This window comes from Apodemus sylvaticus, chromosome 22 (assembly GCF_947179515.1).
Source record: "Apodemus sylvaticus chromosome 22, mApoSyl1.1, whole genome shotgun sequence".
Classification (NCBI taxonomy): Eukaryota; Metazoa; Chordata; class Mammalia; order Rodentia; family Muridae; genus Apodemus; species Apodemus sylvaticus.
The window spans coordinates 45,968,087-45,983,850 of record NC_067493.1 but is presented as its reverse complement, the minus strand read 5'-3'; the positions used below and the strand labels follow the sequence as shown (position 1 = coordinate 45,983,850).

Sequence of the window (15,764 nt, the reverse complement as noted above, 5' to 3'; positions counted from 1 at the left end):
TTCTTGATTTTTTTTTTTCCTCCTCTCCCTGCCCCTTACAAAGAAGAGAACCAATAAATTTTAGGGTTGTCTGTGCGTATAGACTCTGTCATCTGTATGTAACTTGTTTTTGAAGAGAAATGTTTCCGTTGTGGGTGTGTCTTGCTGTAAATATTTGTTCATATTTTTGTGAATTCAATACTATGTACCATTGTATTATAGTAACTTTTATAAAGCAAACCATAAATATACTGACTTTTCTTACAGCTACGCCGTCTCTCTTGCTCTCCCCCACCCCACTCTGCCCCACCCCACCCCCGGCCCCTTCTCTACGGTGAAAGTGCACCCTAGTCATGAGGGTGGGTTGGCCAAGCTCAGGATCTGGAGGGGACAGGGTGATAGACCACTGAGAACATTGTGGGTTTGTTTGCTTTTGAGATTGTTTTATTCTCTAGCCCAGGCTGGCCTAGAATTTCTAGCTGTCTTCTGGCCTCAGCCTCCTAATGTGCAGGGGCTGTAACTTAGAGCCGCCATCGGTTCTCTCTTTTGTCCTAAGGCTCAGACAGAGTTCGTGGTTGGTTCTAAATTCTGAGCTTGTCAGTGGGTTCTGAACTGGGCCAGACAACAGCCAAGCTAGACATTCCACCATTTTGGGTTGGGTTGGGTTGGGTTGGGTTTTTTTTAAGAATTTTTTTTTCTAGATAATTTTTCTTAAGCTCTTATTTAGGTATCTGGAGCAGCTGGTGATCTGTAATTAAGCAGAAGCGACGCCATGAGCATGTCATCCCAGTTACCCCAGAGGTTGAGACAAGAAGATCACTGGTTCAAAGCGTGGGCTATGCAGTGAGTTGAAGCCCAGCCTAGGCAACTTTGGACCTGCCTCTGGATAAACCGTATAGAAACAGGCTGGGAGCGTGGCAGTAGTTAAAGGTGCTTTCCGCCAAACCTGCTGACTTGAGTCCCCAGAACTCACGTGCTGGAGGGAGAGAACTGACTCCTGCACATTGTCTTCCGACCTCCACAGGCATGCTGTGGCCTGTTCTGGGTAATGGGATTGATCTCCAGGGGGTCTCTGAGAAGACTCAAACCCAGAACAGGGCTGGACACAGTGGCACATACACTCAGTAATCCCCCACTCGGGTACAGGTAGAGGGGAGACGGGCCCCAACAGGGCCCGTGAGATAGACAGGAACACTCAAGCTGGATGTGACTTGAGCTCAGTCCTCAGAGTGGGAGAGCAGGCTTCCCAGAGTTACCCTCCAGCCTCAAAATGTGCGGTGTGCGTGTCTACACGCTCACGTGTGCGTGTCACACACACTAATAATTCAAAACCAAAACAAACCTGGGCATAGAGCCAAGAGAGGTGATTCTTGCCTGCGATCCTGGCACCTGGGGTGCAGAGGAGGCAGGAAGATTTTGAGTTCAAGGCCAGCCCTGGCTATACATTTAAGCCTAATTCATGTGGCATAGTACTGGCCAGTGTTTTAAGTGTGTTCAGTGAGAAAGTCACCAAGAGTTCTGCTAGGAGCTACGCGTTTTCTCCATTCACCAGATGTGGCAACAGGCACTGAGAGGTAATCAGCCGGGTCCAGCCAGGGTCACCTGGTTAACAAGTGTCTGGTGTGGGATGTGGCCCTGGCATTCCCAGACAGCTGTGGGGCGACAGGTGTCTTCTGTACCGAGGCAGGGGTGTCTTTGTAAGAACCAAAACCCCCAAATGTGTATGTGAAATGGTTCAGCTCTCTAAAAATGCTAACTCGAGTAGAGTGGCATATGTGTATAATTGTAGCACCTGCAAGGCAGATCCACAGGGACTTAGTGAGTTCCGGAGCAGCCTGGTCTACATAGAGCGTTCCGAACTGGCCAACCAGGGCTCCGTGACTGTCTCAAAACAACAACCAAAGACAAAACAACAAAAAACGCTGACTCTTTGGTTTAAAGACATACAGACAAAATATGTCCAGATGTGGCCCACAAGCTGCAGGCTGCAGCCTTCTAGGTTAGAGACATTTTTTGCATGCGCCATGGAAATCGGGAGGTGTTTTGCATCAGCTGCTGCCTGATCTTCTTCATTTTCTCCCACATTTTTTGTTTTTGTTTTGTTTTGTTTTGAATCTCAGCCCATCATAGAGACTGTCTTCAAACATCTGATCCTTCTGCCTCATCCTCTGGAGTGCTGGGATTACAACCGTGCACCACCACATCTAACTTATTTTTCCGTTTTCTTAGTTCATGATCTTAGAAGCCCTCCCTGACTTTGCCGGGTGGTGGTGGCCCACGCCTGTAATCCCAGCACTTGAAAGGCAGAGGCAGGCGGATTTCTGAGTTCGAGGCCAGCATGGTCTACAGAGTGAGTTCCAGGACAGCCAGGGCTATACAGAAAAACCCTGTCTCAAGAAAAAACAAAAACAAACAAAAACAAAAAAAAGAAAGAAAGAAAAGAAGAAGAAGAAGCCCTGACTTTTTCTCTATTGGGGAGTGGGGGGAAACAAACTGGAATCGAAACCATCTGGATTCTCCCCCATAATACCGATACCGCTTTGGATTTTTTTTTTTTTTTTTTTTTTTTACTTATGGAGATCAAAGTGTATCTAGTTTTGCCATGGCACGATGCCAAACAACTCTGAGTCCCAGCCCTCTGGGAGATGGAGACAGAGCAAGCCAAACTAGAGTTACAGGTTAGCCTGATCTACGTAGCAAGTTCCAGGTCAGCCTGGGCTACACACTTAGAGCACCCATCCCCACCCCCAGCCCCAATCTCAAAATAAAGTGAACCTAATTTTAAGCTGATTAGTGCTCAGTGGATGGTGTCAGACGAAAACAAAAGGAAAAGGAAGTGACGCCCACCCCACTCTGTCCCTGGTGCTGATGACAGCACTCGTGTGGTAGGTTGGATATGCTCTGTCTCTGAGATGCAACCCCAGGGTTTTGAAGAAATCCAACAGTTTTCCCACCATTCACCCTTTTTCCGGTTGCCTTGCTTTTTCATACAAGTATGCACAAGGCGTCAGGAAATGCAGCTTTGGGGTTTGGGGGTCTGGTGACTGCCATACTCAGGATGCAGGGCAGGAGCCAAGAGACTCAGAACACTGGGGTCTGGGCTCTGTCATACACACCAGGAACAAAGATGCCCTGTGACTGCTGAGGAAGGACGCCAACCCTAAAGTCCCTTGACCTCTTTCGTGTGTTCCGAGGGATGTCATTGAGGGCTCGTCTTTAAAGATTTTAAAGCCATCAGATGAAACGCCGCCACATTCCAACCCACCTCAGGACCCAGTCTGTTTCTGTCTTTCTAGGATGGGTCTTACCAGCAGGGTCCCACTTAAAGTTCTCGCACCCTGCACCTGCAGTCCGCACACAGGCCACAGGCAGCTTAGCGGTCTTGGTCTCCCCCTGGTGGCTAAGTGACGCCACTGCTCCTCGCGGGGCCCAAACACAAGACACAATCTTGGACCTGGGAGGGTAGCTTTACTCAGCAGGAAGGAAGCGAGCAAGGAGGACCCTCGCAATGGAAGGGGCGTGGCCACGATGTAGGTGGAGCCCTGAGGTTCAGCCTTTCAGCCAGTTGGAGATGATTGATGTGTCCAGCGCTTTGCGTGGTCTGTGGGTGGGTGGGGCTTACTTGCCGGACCTCACACCATTGGTCTCCAGGTCAGTGAGGTTGCCCCTTAGGGCTTGCTCCTCCTCGAAAGCCTTGAACAGAGAGTTGAAGTTGCCTGCTCCAAAGCCCTGTGGTGACAGAAGGCAAGGATAAGACGGGGGATTTTAGCAAGCCGCTGGTGCTACCCGTTGGGCGCAGGCCGTGTACCTGGTGGTTGTGGCGTTGGATGACTTCCAGGAAGAGTGTGGGCCTGTCCTGCATGGGCTTGGTGAAGATCTGTAGGAGGTAGCCTTTCTCGTCATAGTCGACTAGGATTTTCAGCTCCTGGGAGGGAGACAGTGGGCTCTGTTAAAGGAAGGTAAACTGGGCCTTGTAGGATCCTTGTGGGATCCTTAGAAAGTGTAAAGGGTCGTGCACCATCAAAACCAATAAAAGACTCCTTTCTCCAACAGTTCCAGCTTTCTCCAAATATGTCCCCAGACTATTCTGTCTAAGCCACCCACAGCCATTCCAGCTTGAAGCCTGGCCTTTCTTCTAGAGCCCCCATCAGATGGCTCTCAGTGGAAACCAGGACTTTCTTTGTTGCTGGGGAGAATGTAAAAAAACGCTGCATGTACTTTGGAAAAACAGCCCCCCTCCCGGGGGGGAGGGGATCGGGATGGTTTCTCAGAATGTTAAACATGTCTTCCGCCCCAGAAATAGTTCAGCGTGTAAGAGCGTTTGCTGCTCTTGCAGAGGAGGATTTGACTCTGGGTTCGCACACACACACACACACACACACACACACACAGCAGCTCACAGCCATTTGTAACTCCAGCTGGAGGGGCTCTGTACTCTCCTCTGGCCTCCTCAAGCACATAGCCTGTATACATACAGAGACACACACTCATGTATATCTTTACCCAGGCCAGCCTGGTCTACAAAGTGATTCCTGGCCAGCCAGAGCATATTCAGTGAGACCTTGTCTCAAAAATTAAAAAGTTAGTCGGGAGGGATGCTGCACGCCTTTAATCCCAGCACGTGGGAAACAGAGGCAGGCAGATCTCTGAGTTTGAGGCCAGCCTGGTCTACAGAGTGAGCTCCAGGACAGCCAGGGCTACATAGAGAAACCCTGTCTTGAAAAAAATCTAAATAAATAAATGATAGATAGATAGATAGCTGTGAGAACAATTGGCCTCAGACAAGCTGCCTGACTTCCGTCACACTTCAAATGTGTCCTTCTTTCTGTCTCTCACACACTTGACTGTGCCTGCCTCAGGACATTTGCACACTTGATTCTCTTTGGAATTATTCTTCTCTGCCCAGCTCTTCACGCGGCCAGAACCTTCTCATAGAGGTTTCAATTAAAGTCACCAGTCATCCTTTCTTGGTTCCTCTTTGCAGAGCAGCCTCCCGCGGGTCTGCTTCAACTCTCTGCCTGGTACCAACTCTCTCTTGGCTCCGATATCCCAGTACACAAGTCCCATGCTGGCCGGGATCTAGTGTGGGTTTTCATTCTGTGTGTGGCCCAGTGAACTCGGGGTCCCAGTTCTTCTGGCTAAGCATCGGGCCCCGGCCTCACCTCCAGGACGTCCATACTCTCCTTCACCTGGATCTTGGCTGTCTTGAGGTTCTCCCGAAGCAGTTTGTAGTAGGAAGATGGGACAGCCAAGAACTCCATGCCTCGCTCCCTCAAGTGGCGGATCTGTCATGGAGCGGAGACAAGGTCAGCTTGATTGTTCAACTTCTATTGTTGGGAGGAACTACAGGGGCAGGAGGTGGCGGGGGTCCCTGTCCAAGCTCTGTCGGGGTGCCACCAGGGTCCCTATTTGTCTCCGTCTCCACTCTACAGAATACTAGTGATGCTCTTCCTTACAGAATGTGCACTGTGTACCTGCCTTTCTGAGCGTTGCTGGGGAAATTGAGGCAGGCATCGACCTATATCTGTCTCAGTATAGCAACCAGAATGACATAAGTGTGTCTTTGCTGCCTAGCCCATGATGATGTCACACATCAGGGTCAAAATTTAAGGTGCCATCCATGGCACTTAAGACCCACTCCTGTTCCCACCTCTTCCCGGCTCCCTCCCTTGTCCTATCTGAGCCACACCCTTCTTGCTGCCTCTGTAACCTTCCTGGCTTTCTCATCTTTGTCTTGGTGGTCCCTTCTGCCTGGGGTACACTCCTCATTTCTATGTGCATCTCTTCCCAAATGCCTTCTTCATGTGGCCCTCCATCCTGGTTAGATTTGTGTCAACCTGACACAGGCTGGAGTCGTTAGAGAAGAGGGAACCTTCCTAAGGTGGGACTGTAAGCCAGCCCGTAGGGTGTTTTCTTAATTAGTGATTGACAGGAGAGGGCCCAGCCCACTGTGAGTGATGTCATCCTGGCCTGGAGGTCCTGAGGTGTAGAAAAAAAAAGCAGACTGAGCAAGCCAGGGGGAGCAAGTCAGTAAGCAGCACCCTCCACGGCCTCTGCATCCGCTCCTGTCTCCAGGTTCCTGCCCTGTTTGAGTTCCTGTCCTGACTTCCTTTGAGGATGAGCTGTGATTGGACGCATAGCATAAGCCAAATAAACCCTTTTCCTCTCCAGGTTGCTTTGCTCCTTGTGTTTCTTCACAGCAATAGAAACTCTAAGGCTCCTGATCAGCCTGTTTATATGCTATGCCTTCTCTTCTGCCCTCCTACTTTTCCCCCATAGCTTTTACCACCACCACCACCACCACCAGCAGCCCCTGCCACATTGTCTGTCCTTCAGACCAGGACTGAATTAGCCTTCTTGAAGGCTGCATCCACAGGCAAAACCTGTTTAATCTGGTTAACAGGACATATGTAGTCTTGTAGTCTAATCTTATTTTTAGAGAGAGGCACACTGAAGCCCAGAGACAGCACTGAGTCCCCTGGGGCACACAGCAAAATACCAGCGGAGCCTGGACCAGAGCTCAGCCTTGCTTACACTGGGACTGGATTGTTCTGCACAATGAACTTCTCCAGCATGGTCGGGGTAACTGCATGAGTTTGCAGGGGCTGGAAGGGAAGCCCTGTTTCCCTTCCGGGAGGACTGCCGCCACCCGCTACTCTAACTGGCAGAGACTGTCCCTGTGGTTGATAACAGAGGGCACTTGGGCCAGACACAGGGTTCTAACCGTTGTAATGATGTCTTCCGTCTTGAGAGCGATGTGCTGGACCCCAGCACCCCCGTTGTAGTCCACATATTCCTGGGGGAGGGAAAACAAAGACGAGAACCACTCTCATTTATCCGTTTGACGGTTTATCATTTATCTCTCAGACCTCTGCCCCCTCGGAGCCCCGCAGGCCTCCTCCTCCCCCCCCCCCCCCCGCCATCTCCTACCCCACCTGGATCTGAGACTTCTTCTTGCCCGGGGCTGGCTCATTAATGGGCATCTTGATGGACTCTTCGTAGTTGGCCACCACGATGGAGCGCAGAGAGCTGTACTCCGTGTGCACCTGCGTGTCATCCACGGACCAGAAGCGGTGGAACTGCAGGTTTTTCAGGTACCTGCGGAGCGGCCGGGGGACACACCCCTGAGTGCCTTCGGAGACCCTCCAACCCCCTTCCCATTTCCACCATTGAGCGTGGGATCCCCAAAAAGTGACATCACGCACATCATAGATTTGTGCTTTTGACAATTTTCTTTTAAGAGGAAGGAAAGGGTTTGTTTTTTTTTTCCCGTTTATTTGTTTGTTTGTTTTTTTGGGAATCCAATGCTCTGTCCGACAGAGGGTCAGCTGTTTGCTTCTGGTGTAGATGAATGTGATGTCGCTATAACTCTATGGCTCAGATGTGTTCCCTGAACTCGTTTAAATGTCACTGTGATGTTTTGAAAAGCTAGGACCCCCCCCCCCCAAGGCTGGTTTTAGATCAGTGGTAGACTGCTTTTGTAGCTGGCTCCGCTGTGCCTAGTTAACGTCCAGGTTAACTAGGTTATGTGGTTGGAGGAGTGGGCTTTGCCGTGTGCACGCGGGTTAGTTCGCAATCGTCAGGTAATTCTCAAGAGTCTTCTCGGGGATTAGGTTTGTTCTCACAGGACTGGGGTTTGCTATAAAACCTCATTTGGGTGACAGGCGTAGTGGTGCACACTTTTAGTGCCGGTACTTGGGAGGCAGAGACAAGCATATTTCTGTGAGTTCAAGGCCAGCCTGGTCTACATAGTGAGTTCCAGGACAGTCAGGAAACTTTGTCTCAAAGGATAGATAGATAGGTGATTGACAGTTGATTGATATATAGGTAGGTGATTGATATATAGATGATTGATAGATAGGTGATAGATAGATAGATAGATAAATAGTTAGATAGATAAGTTGTGGATTGCCCTGGTGCTGTTTGTATTCTGATGGTAATTCCACTTCTCCGTGAGGGGCTGTCTGGGACTAGGAGCGAATCATGTGCTCAGGTGACTTCTTGTGATCCTTCTGCCCATTTTAACTTGGAAAATAAAGTCTAGAGCCAGTGATTGGGCAGTGGGAGGGAAGGTAGAGCCGAAAAGTTTGGGGGGGAAGAATGGGGGAGGGGAGAAAGGATGACAGAGGAGGAGGTAGAAGGAAAATAGAGCAGGAGCACGCAACCTGGAGAAGCACAAGTTATACGGGGTCTCGTGGCTGGGAATAGTAGTGCAGTGGTGGACCCGCCCCACCCAAGCGCACAGCTTGTATTCATATTGATTGAGGTTTTTTTTTTTTTTTTTTTTTTTTTTTTTTTTAACACAGGCTTATTTGGGTTGGAGATTTTACCACAACATAAATGTTAGATAGGTAGGTAGATATATGATAGATAAATAGATAGATGTTAGGTAGATAGATAGATAGATAGATAGATAGATGTTAGGTAGATAGATAGATAGATAGATAGATAGATGTTAGATAGATAGATAGATAGACAGATAGATGTAGATAGGTAGATGATAGAATGTTAGGTAGATATAGATAGACAGATGATAGATATATGATTGATAGATGATAGGATAGATAGATGATAGATAGACAGACAGACAGACAAGTGTGTTTGACTATATCTTTCTCACGAGCAGGTCTGTTTATTCTCAGTGGCCTCGTACAATGATAAACTACTTCGGGGTAGGTCAGGGGACTCCTGGATGAGGGTAGGTGAATATTTCACAGTGAATACGTGAATCTGTAACCTCAGGTTAGCCTCCTGCCACCTTGGGCCTATTTTCCTCTTCAGTTCAAGAACTGGGAGACGGGACCTGGTGAGGGCATTCGGTGGACAGAGGCGCTTGCCACCAAGCCTGATGACCCAGGTCCATCCCCAGGACCCGTGTGGTAGACCCAGAGAACCAGCTCTTGCCAGTTCTTCTCCGATCTCCCCACATGTGCTGTGGGATGGTATGTGCGCGACCTCACATGTGAGCACACGGCAAAAATAAAAATTAAAAACAAAAAACCAGTAAGTAGATCTGGCAGGAGGGCCTGTCTGTCTCTAGCAGCATAGAGGGGCAGGCCAGGGACTCACCATTCTGATGCAGACTCCATTTCCTGGTCGGGTTGGTTGCCTACAATATGGTCAATGATCTCGAGTTTACAGCTCGGTCTAGAAGAGGGAGGGAGTTGGAAGGTGAGAAAGCTAGCCCCTAAGTCTCTCCATTCCCATCCCTTCACCTACACTAGTAGCTCAGACAGAGTAGTAGGCCGCGTTGAGCGGCAGCCGCAACTAACTGAACACCTGTTATGAACAGTTTCTTTGTTTTGTCCTTTGTTTGTTCAACACAGGGGCTCACTGTGTAGACCAGGCTGACCCCCAAGTCACAGAGATTGGGGTGCCTCTGCCTTCCAGAGTGCTGGGATTAAAGACACGCACCCCCACGCCTGGCTACCATCCCCACCTTATGATGAGACAGAGACAGGACGTGGAGCTGCCTGCAAAGGGTTAACCGGTTAGGAGATGATGGAGCAGCACAGGAACCCAGGCGGCCCGGCTGGAGACCCAGGACCTCAGCCTCTGCGCCTCTGCTTGGTGCCTGTCCCACCTGATGAAGTCCCCCACCACATGCTTACAGATGTCCCAGTCCACCCGAGAAGCCCATTCCACAGAGGGGAAAGAGACCACAGCTTTCTGCCAGCCCCACACCAAGGGACACTCACAGTTTTGAAAGCAGGGTGTCCTTGTATGTTGGGGCCTCGAATCCAGGTAAGAAACGGCCGGTGTAGTTGATCTTCTCCACCAGGGTGTGTGTGGTATCTCCATACTGGGGGTGCGAAGCAGCTGGGATCAGGGTGAAGCCCTCACTGCACCAACCCTCGCAAGGCCCCCCCTCTTCTCTCAGCACTGGCACAGCCGTGAGTTCCACCCTAACTCAGTAGACGATCCTTTCTAGAATGTTCGACTACCTGCTGTTTTGCTTGGGAGTCTGCCTAGGATCACAGACTGTGACACATGGATGCTGTCCCTGTCCTCACGGCTTTATTATGTTTGAGACTGAGTCTATGCAGCCCAAACTGGGCTAAAATTCATGGAGATCCTCCTGCCTCAGCTTCCCAAGTGCTAAGACTGCAGGCATGGTCTACCATGCCTGTCTTCTGCTCTTTGTCAGTATCCTTAGCTGCTAGCTCAGTGCCTAGTACATAGTAGGTGCTCAGTAAAACTAACTAGGTGACACCATTGGATTAAATTATACTGGAGTTTTTTGTTTTTTGTTTTTCTACTTTCAGAGCACAGGACTTTCTGAATTCTAGGCAAGTCCTCTATTACTGACTTGTATCCAAACACACTTTCTCTCTCTTTCTCTTTTTCTCTTTCTCTCTGATTTTTTTTATTTTATTATTATATGTATGTACACTGTAGCTATCTTTTAAACACATCAGAAGAGGGCGTCAGATCTCATTACAGATGGTTGTGAGCCACCATGTTGCTGGGATTTGAACTCAGGACCTTTGGAAGAACAGTCAGTGCTCTTAACCACTGAGCCATCTCTCCAGCCCCCCAAACTCTCTTTTAACTTCCTTTGTTGTTGTTGTTGTTGTTGTTTATTTGTTTGCTTTTATGAGACAGGGCTTCTTTGTATAGCCCTGGCTTTTCTGGATCTCTCTTTGTAGACCAGGCTGGCCTTGAACTCAGAGGTCCACCTGCCTCTGCTTCCTGAGTTCTGGGATTAAAGGCATGTGCCACCACCTGGATCTTTTAACTTTTTAAAACTATTTTATCTTTTTAAAATTGTATTTGTATGTGTGCACTTGCCTCTACATGAGTGCACCTGAGTGCAGAGGTCAGAGGTCAATACTGGTGTTATGTAATCTCTTTCTACATTTTTTTTTCTGAGACAGGGTCTCTCACTTGAACCTGCAGCTTCTTTGATTCTAGGCTTTCTGGCCACTAAGTTCCAGAGATTGTCCTGTGTCAGTCCCCTAACCATAAAGGCTGGGGTGACAGGTGTGCATTGCTGTGTCTGACATTTTACACAGGTGCTAGAGATCTGAACTCCGGTCCCCAGGCTTGCGCATGTGACACGTCACCCACAGCCCCATCTTGTCTTGTCTCCCTCTCTTCACTGTCTGGACTTTGAAACCAAGTCTCACAGAGTTGCACAGAGCTCCCTAGGCTGGATTTGAGCCAAAGTGCCTTACATTTATGATCCTCCTGCATCAGCCTCCCAGGTACTGAGAAGACGGGTCCTCCACTGGGCCAATTTTAGCAATCTTTGCATTGAATATAACTTTGAGCAAGTGAGACTTGCAACTGTCTCACAGACTTGCCAACCTTGTGTGGCCCGTATCATCTTCCTAGGTGCTTTTCAGACATAGGAGGGGCATAGCTGAAGTGACCGTGGCAGAGGGAGGCTCAGCTTGTGCCCAGGTCCCATGGGATGTCCTGTCCCAGTCCTTGCTCAGAGACACCAAGCTAGTGTGACGGATGACTTCCTCAGACACGGCTCCTTTTCTTTTTCTTAAAGCCTCCACCTCACTGAAGCTTCTACCCTCAAGCTGTTATTTCCACAGGGGAAGATGGCTGCTATCTCCCAGAAGCCTCTGTGCACTGGCCAAGCATTTGCAAAGGGGAAGGCTGGACTCCGAGGCACAGGGATAGGGTGGCACAGTGGGTAGGTTGCTGGGGGAGGGGTCCTGGTGTCTCCTGGTGGGACATCAGTATTCACTTACCGTCTGCAGCACAGCAAACTTCACCTTCCCAAACTTGTCTTCCTCCACCCATGGCTCCCGCACAATTTTAGCGCCCCGTTCTCGGGCTTTCTGTGTGTGGGACCAAGTGGGGAGAATAGTGAGGGCTGGAAACTCCTGATGACATTGTGTGTGTGTGTTGTGCGCTGCTGCTCCCACTGTGGCCTTCTGGGTAGTCCTGATGTAAACCCGACACCTAGCTACCTTCAGCGGGATCCTTTGTCACTTGGCCTCATGCCCATTTGGCAGGTAGAGAGACTGGTCAGAGGCATGCTTGCTTATAGGAGACAAAGAGTGTGTATCCGGCCTCTGCCGACTGACTCTTTGAACCAGACCTCTCTTCAGTCCTCAGTTCCCCCCCCCCCCCTCCTAGAAAAAGAGTGATCACACAGCAAAATAGGAACTGCTGTTAACTGAGCACCTAGTGTGTCTGGCCCTGCACTGAGTGCTCCGGAACACAGGGTTTGCATATTTTCTTAGTACGAGCTCACTCGCTGCAGGAAGTGCTCATATCACGAGCCAGACATTGTGCTAGGGGTTAATCTTTCCAGTCCTGCAGTGGGTGGTATTGTCATCTCCATTCCGTAGGGGAGGAAATAAGCACAGAGAAGTTAAGTCACCTACTCAAAATCACACAGCCGCCCTAAGCTTCCTTTTTCTTTTGTTGAGTGCATTCCTAGGGATGCATGTGAGATAAGTGCTCTACCGTTGAGCCCAACGCATAAACAAGGAAACTCTTTTTCAAGTACAGTCTCATGTAGCTTTGGCTAGCCTCAGAACGTTATATATATAACTGAGGACAACTTCGAATTTCTGATCTTCCCACTGAGACTCTAGGCATGCCTCACCATGGCTGGTTTTTATTTTTGAGGACCCCTATGCTCCAAACACGATCATTTCAATCTATTTTCTTTCCAAGCTTCCCGAGAGGCAGCGGCTATCTCCATTTTGCAGATGTAGACAAGATGCTCACAGAGCAGACACACACACACAGAAGGGGGCGGGGCATGTGTCAGCGGAACTCAGACGGGGCGGGGCTGCTGGGATCCAGCCCTGCCCAGTGGGAGGTCCTAGCGGCAGAGGCTCAGTCCAAGAGGTCCTCACCTGCACAATGTGCTCGCAGTCTTCCACCTCGAATGCAATGTCCTTCACCCCGTCGCCATGCTTCACCAAGTGGTCGCCCATCTCTGTGGTCGTCAGGAGAATGCGGGCAGTGGAGTTTCTAGGCTCTATCCCGGCCCCAGCCCCAGCCTCACCTTTGCCCCAACCCATGCCCCGACGCAAATGTCAGAGCCATGCTGCCGCCGGACGGGATGCCCCTCACCTCTGTTCCAGGGATTGAGAGCAGAGCAGAGAACAAACACAATCTAAAAAGTGGACAAGGGGACGAGATGGGTGTCCAGGATAGCGGGGAAGAGCTTGCCCTCCATCTTCCCGGCTTGCTCTATGGCGCCCCTAGTGGGACACAAGGCTCCACCATGCAGGATCCCTGGACCACTACGTTTCAGCTCCTTTTCTGCTGCAGCTGTCCCCTGGTCCTCAAAGCGTGGGCACGCACTGGGTTCCCAGTGGTTGGTGCCTGGAGGACTCCAGCAATCCCACGGACCAGAGACCACTTTAAACGCCCTTCCCTGATATCCTAGGTTCCTAGAGCTTCAGTGGGTCCAATGCTGGGTGAGTTTGAGAAGGGTATACGAAACCAGGAAGAGTCCTGTGGCCCGGGAGGGACATGGGTCAGTGGCAGCTTAGCCATGCATCTTGGACCCAGCTAGGTGTGTGTCCTGACACAACCCATCCTGGACACACTTGGTGTCCCCAAGCCGCCTGGGCGTGTACTGACCTTTCCTTGCTTGATGACGTGACTGACCACCTCCCGGGAGCCCGTCTCCAGGCCTCGATAGGCCAGAGGTTCGAAGCCCATCTTGTTGCAGTAGAAGGAGGCAGCCTGCGTGGGTGACAGAGCGACAGGGGGCTCAGGGGGTTGTGGGGACCAGTCTGGCGATCCCTAGAAGGGAGCTCCTGCCTTCTGTCTGCCCCCATGTCTGTCGTTCGGAGACCCTCCCAAGAAGAAAGGCAGCTGGCCTCAGCCTCTGCAAGGTCCTTGCTGGGGTCTGTGGCCCTGATTGTGTAACGCGGTTCCAAAGTGCCGGACCTAGCCCGGCCTGGATCCTCCCCTCGCCCTAGCCAATCCCAGTTCCAGCTGGGTCCAGCCCCCTTTATGAGGCCCTCCGGCTTGCCCTCTGCCCCCTCCGGCTCGCCCTCTGGCCCCTCCGGCGTTTTCCTACCTGCTTCGCGTTGCCTACCCAGAAGGTCACAGAGTGGAAATGGAGGAACCGGCCTCTCTCGGGCTGCAGGAGGAAAGGAGGAGGAGGATGAATCCCTGGAAGTAGGTCACCTTTGTCACCTCACCCCAGCCTCGACCCCGAACCTCGGAGAATGTTACACACCCGGCTCCCGTCTTTGGCTAGCTCCTAAGACTTTTCTTGTTATAGGATTTGTGCCCCCTCGAGGGTTCAGAAATGGGAAATCCCCCCCACCCCCATCCCTGCCAGGAGGTCTTCCCAGGGTTCACAGGAAGGGGGAATGGTAGACCGTAGAAGGAATTTGACCAGGTTTAAGAGATCGCGAGGCATTTAAGGACGGAAGCTAAGATCGAATCCAGCTCTGCCAATGGGAGACGATGGCAGGGACGAATTTGAGTTTGCAGGCGTAGGTATCTCACATCTACGTCGTTCCCGTGTTGACATCCTGTCCTCCCCCTAGTCCGAGAACCTGGATTTCTGCTCCAGCTTACCTTTGGTCCTTTGTTGGTGTAGGTTGTCTAGTAGAGACAGAGAAAGCACAGGGAAAAGTTATGACAAGGGCAGTTCTTGAACAGTCACCATGGGCCGTCACTCACAGGAAGACTGCTAAGGCTCAGACAGACTTACCATGGTAGATGGTGGTCAGAACTCTACCAGCAAGACTGGAACAAGAAGCCCGGTGTGGTGCTGGACAGAGTATTTACCACCTGGAAGGGCCGGACCCGCCCCTGGCCTGGCCTCCCTGGGGGTGGGGTGCTGAGCTAACCCTGGGCCATCCTGGGCTTGGGAACGTCTGAGTCAGCTCTGGCTGTTCAGGGCAGGGTGACAGTGCCAGACTCAGAGAGAGAGAGAGAGTGACATGCCTCAGTCCACTGGCCAGGAGAGCAGAGCCAGGGCAGGAGGCCAAAGGCACATGCTCGCTCAGACCCTGGGGTAAGACTGTGATCTTTGCCATGTAGACTCAAGACTCTGAAAGCAAGGCCAGCTTGCATGGTCAGGGGATACCTGCTTCAGGGGGAGTCGGCTAGGCTGTTGGGGGTTGCTTGAAACCCAGCTTGCAAAGCAAACATGTAGATTTTATTTAGGGTAAAGGGTTTTTGTGTTTCATGGTCGTTAGAGACAAGGATATAGGGGTTTGCATTCTGGCTCTTCTGCGAAGAGTCGCCAAGCCTGGGAGCCACAGTTTTTCCATCTATAAAATGGGAACAACAGCCAGGTGTGGTGAGACATGACTGTAATCCCAGCTCTACAGCAGCTCAGGCAGGAGGATTCCTGCAGCTTAAGTTCAACCTGACTGCATATGAGAGCCCAGCCAGCCAAGCCAGGGATGCACAATAGGATCTTTGTCTTAGAAAAGGGGAGGGGGCAGTGTGGTGGTGGTGGGGACCATAGGGAGGGGCGTCCATGAGATGACCTGTAGTCTTTGGAACGGAGCTGGATCACTGTATCGCTCTATTTGTGCTGGTTGTAAGTAGCTATTATACTTTGACAGCTGAGGTGGAGCTGCAAAAGGAGGGGCTCTTATTCAAGCTATAACCTAAGTATTTATTACAGGGGAGTTACGGCTTTATGACCACCCCAGGCCCTCAGCATGGCAGACAGCAGATGGTTGTGAACTGATAGCTTTGTGGGAGACAAAGACCTGGGACACTTCATTTAAATCTTTGACTCTTATTTTCTAGGGAAGGTGAACTGGTAACAACTGGTGTTTACCCAAAGGCTCTAGGATAACACCCCCACACCCTGCCTTCACCCT

The 15,764-nt window shown here is 50.7% G+C and overlaps 1 protein-coding gene across 1 annotated transcript; it reads right to left on the bottom strand.

Moving 5' to 3' along the window:
* Positions 1-3,441: 3,441 nt before the first annotated feature.
* Positions 3,442-14,664, bottom strand: Hpd (4-hydroxyphenylpyruvate dioxygenase). The gene is made up of 14 exons (XM_052168034.1): positions 14,636-14,664; positions 14,500-14,526; positions 13,991-14,053; positions 13,546-13,650; positions 13,030-13,072; positions 12,810-12,892; positions 11,688-11,777; positions 9,678-9,781; positions 9,049-9,126; positions 6,915-7,077; positions 6,704-6,775; positions 5,142-5,264; positions 3,788-3,904; positions 3,442-3,708 (listed from the first exon to the last, which is right to left on the bottom strand). The coding sequence occupies exons 1-14, from the start codon at positions 14,636-14,638 to the stop codon at positions 3,598-3,600; spliced, it is 1,182 nt and encodes a 393-aa protein (XP_052023994.1). The 5' UTR covers positions 14,639-14,664; the 3' UTR covers positions 3,442-3,597.
* Positions 14,665-15,764: the final 1,100 nt, after the last annotated feature.

What these genes read in the sequence shown, in the direction of transcription:
- Hpd (XM_052168034.1), bottom strand. An exon ending in GACACCCTGCTTTCAAAACT is followed by an intron (nt 9,127 to 9,677) that starts GTGAGTGTCCCT and finishes TCCCTCTTCTAG; the next exon opens with ACCGAGCTGTAAACTCGAGA. An exon ending in AGAAGAAGTCTCAGATCCAG is followed by an intron (nt 6,776 to 6,914) that starts GTGGGGTAGGAG and finishes TCCCTCCCCCAG; the next exon opens with GAATATGTGGACTACAACGG.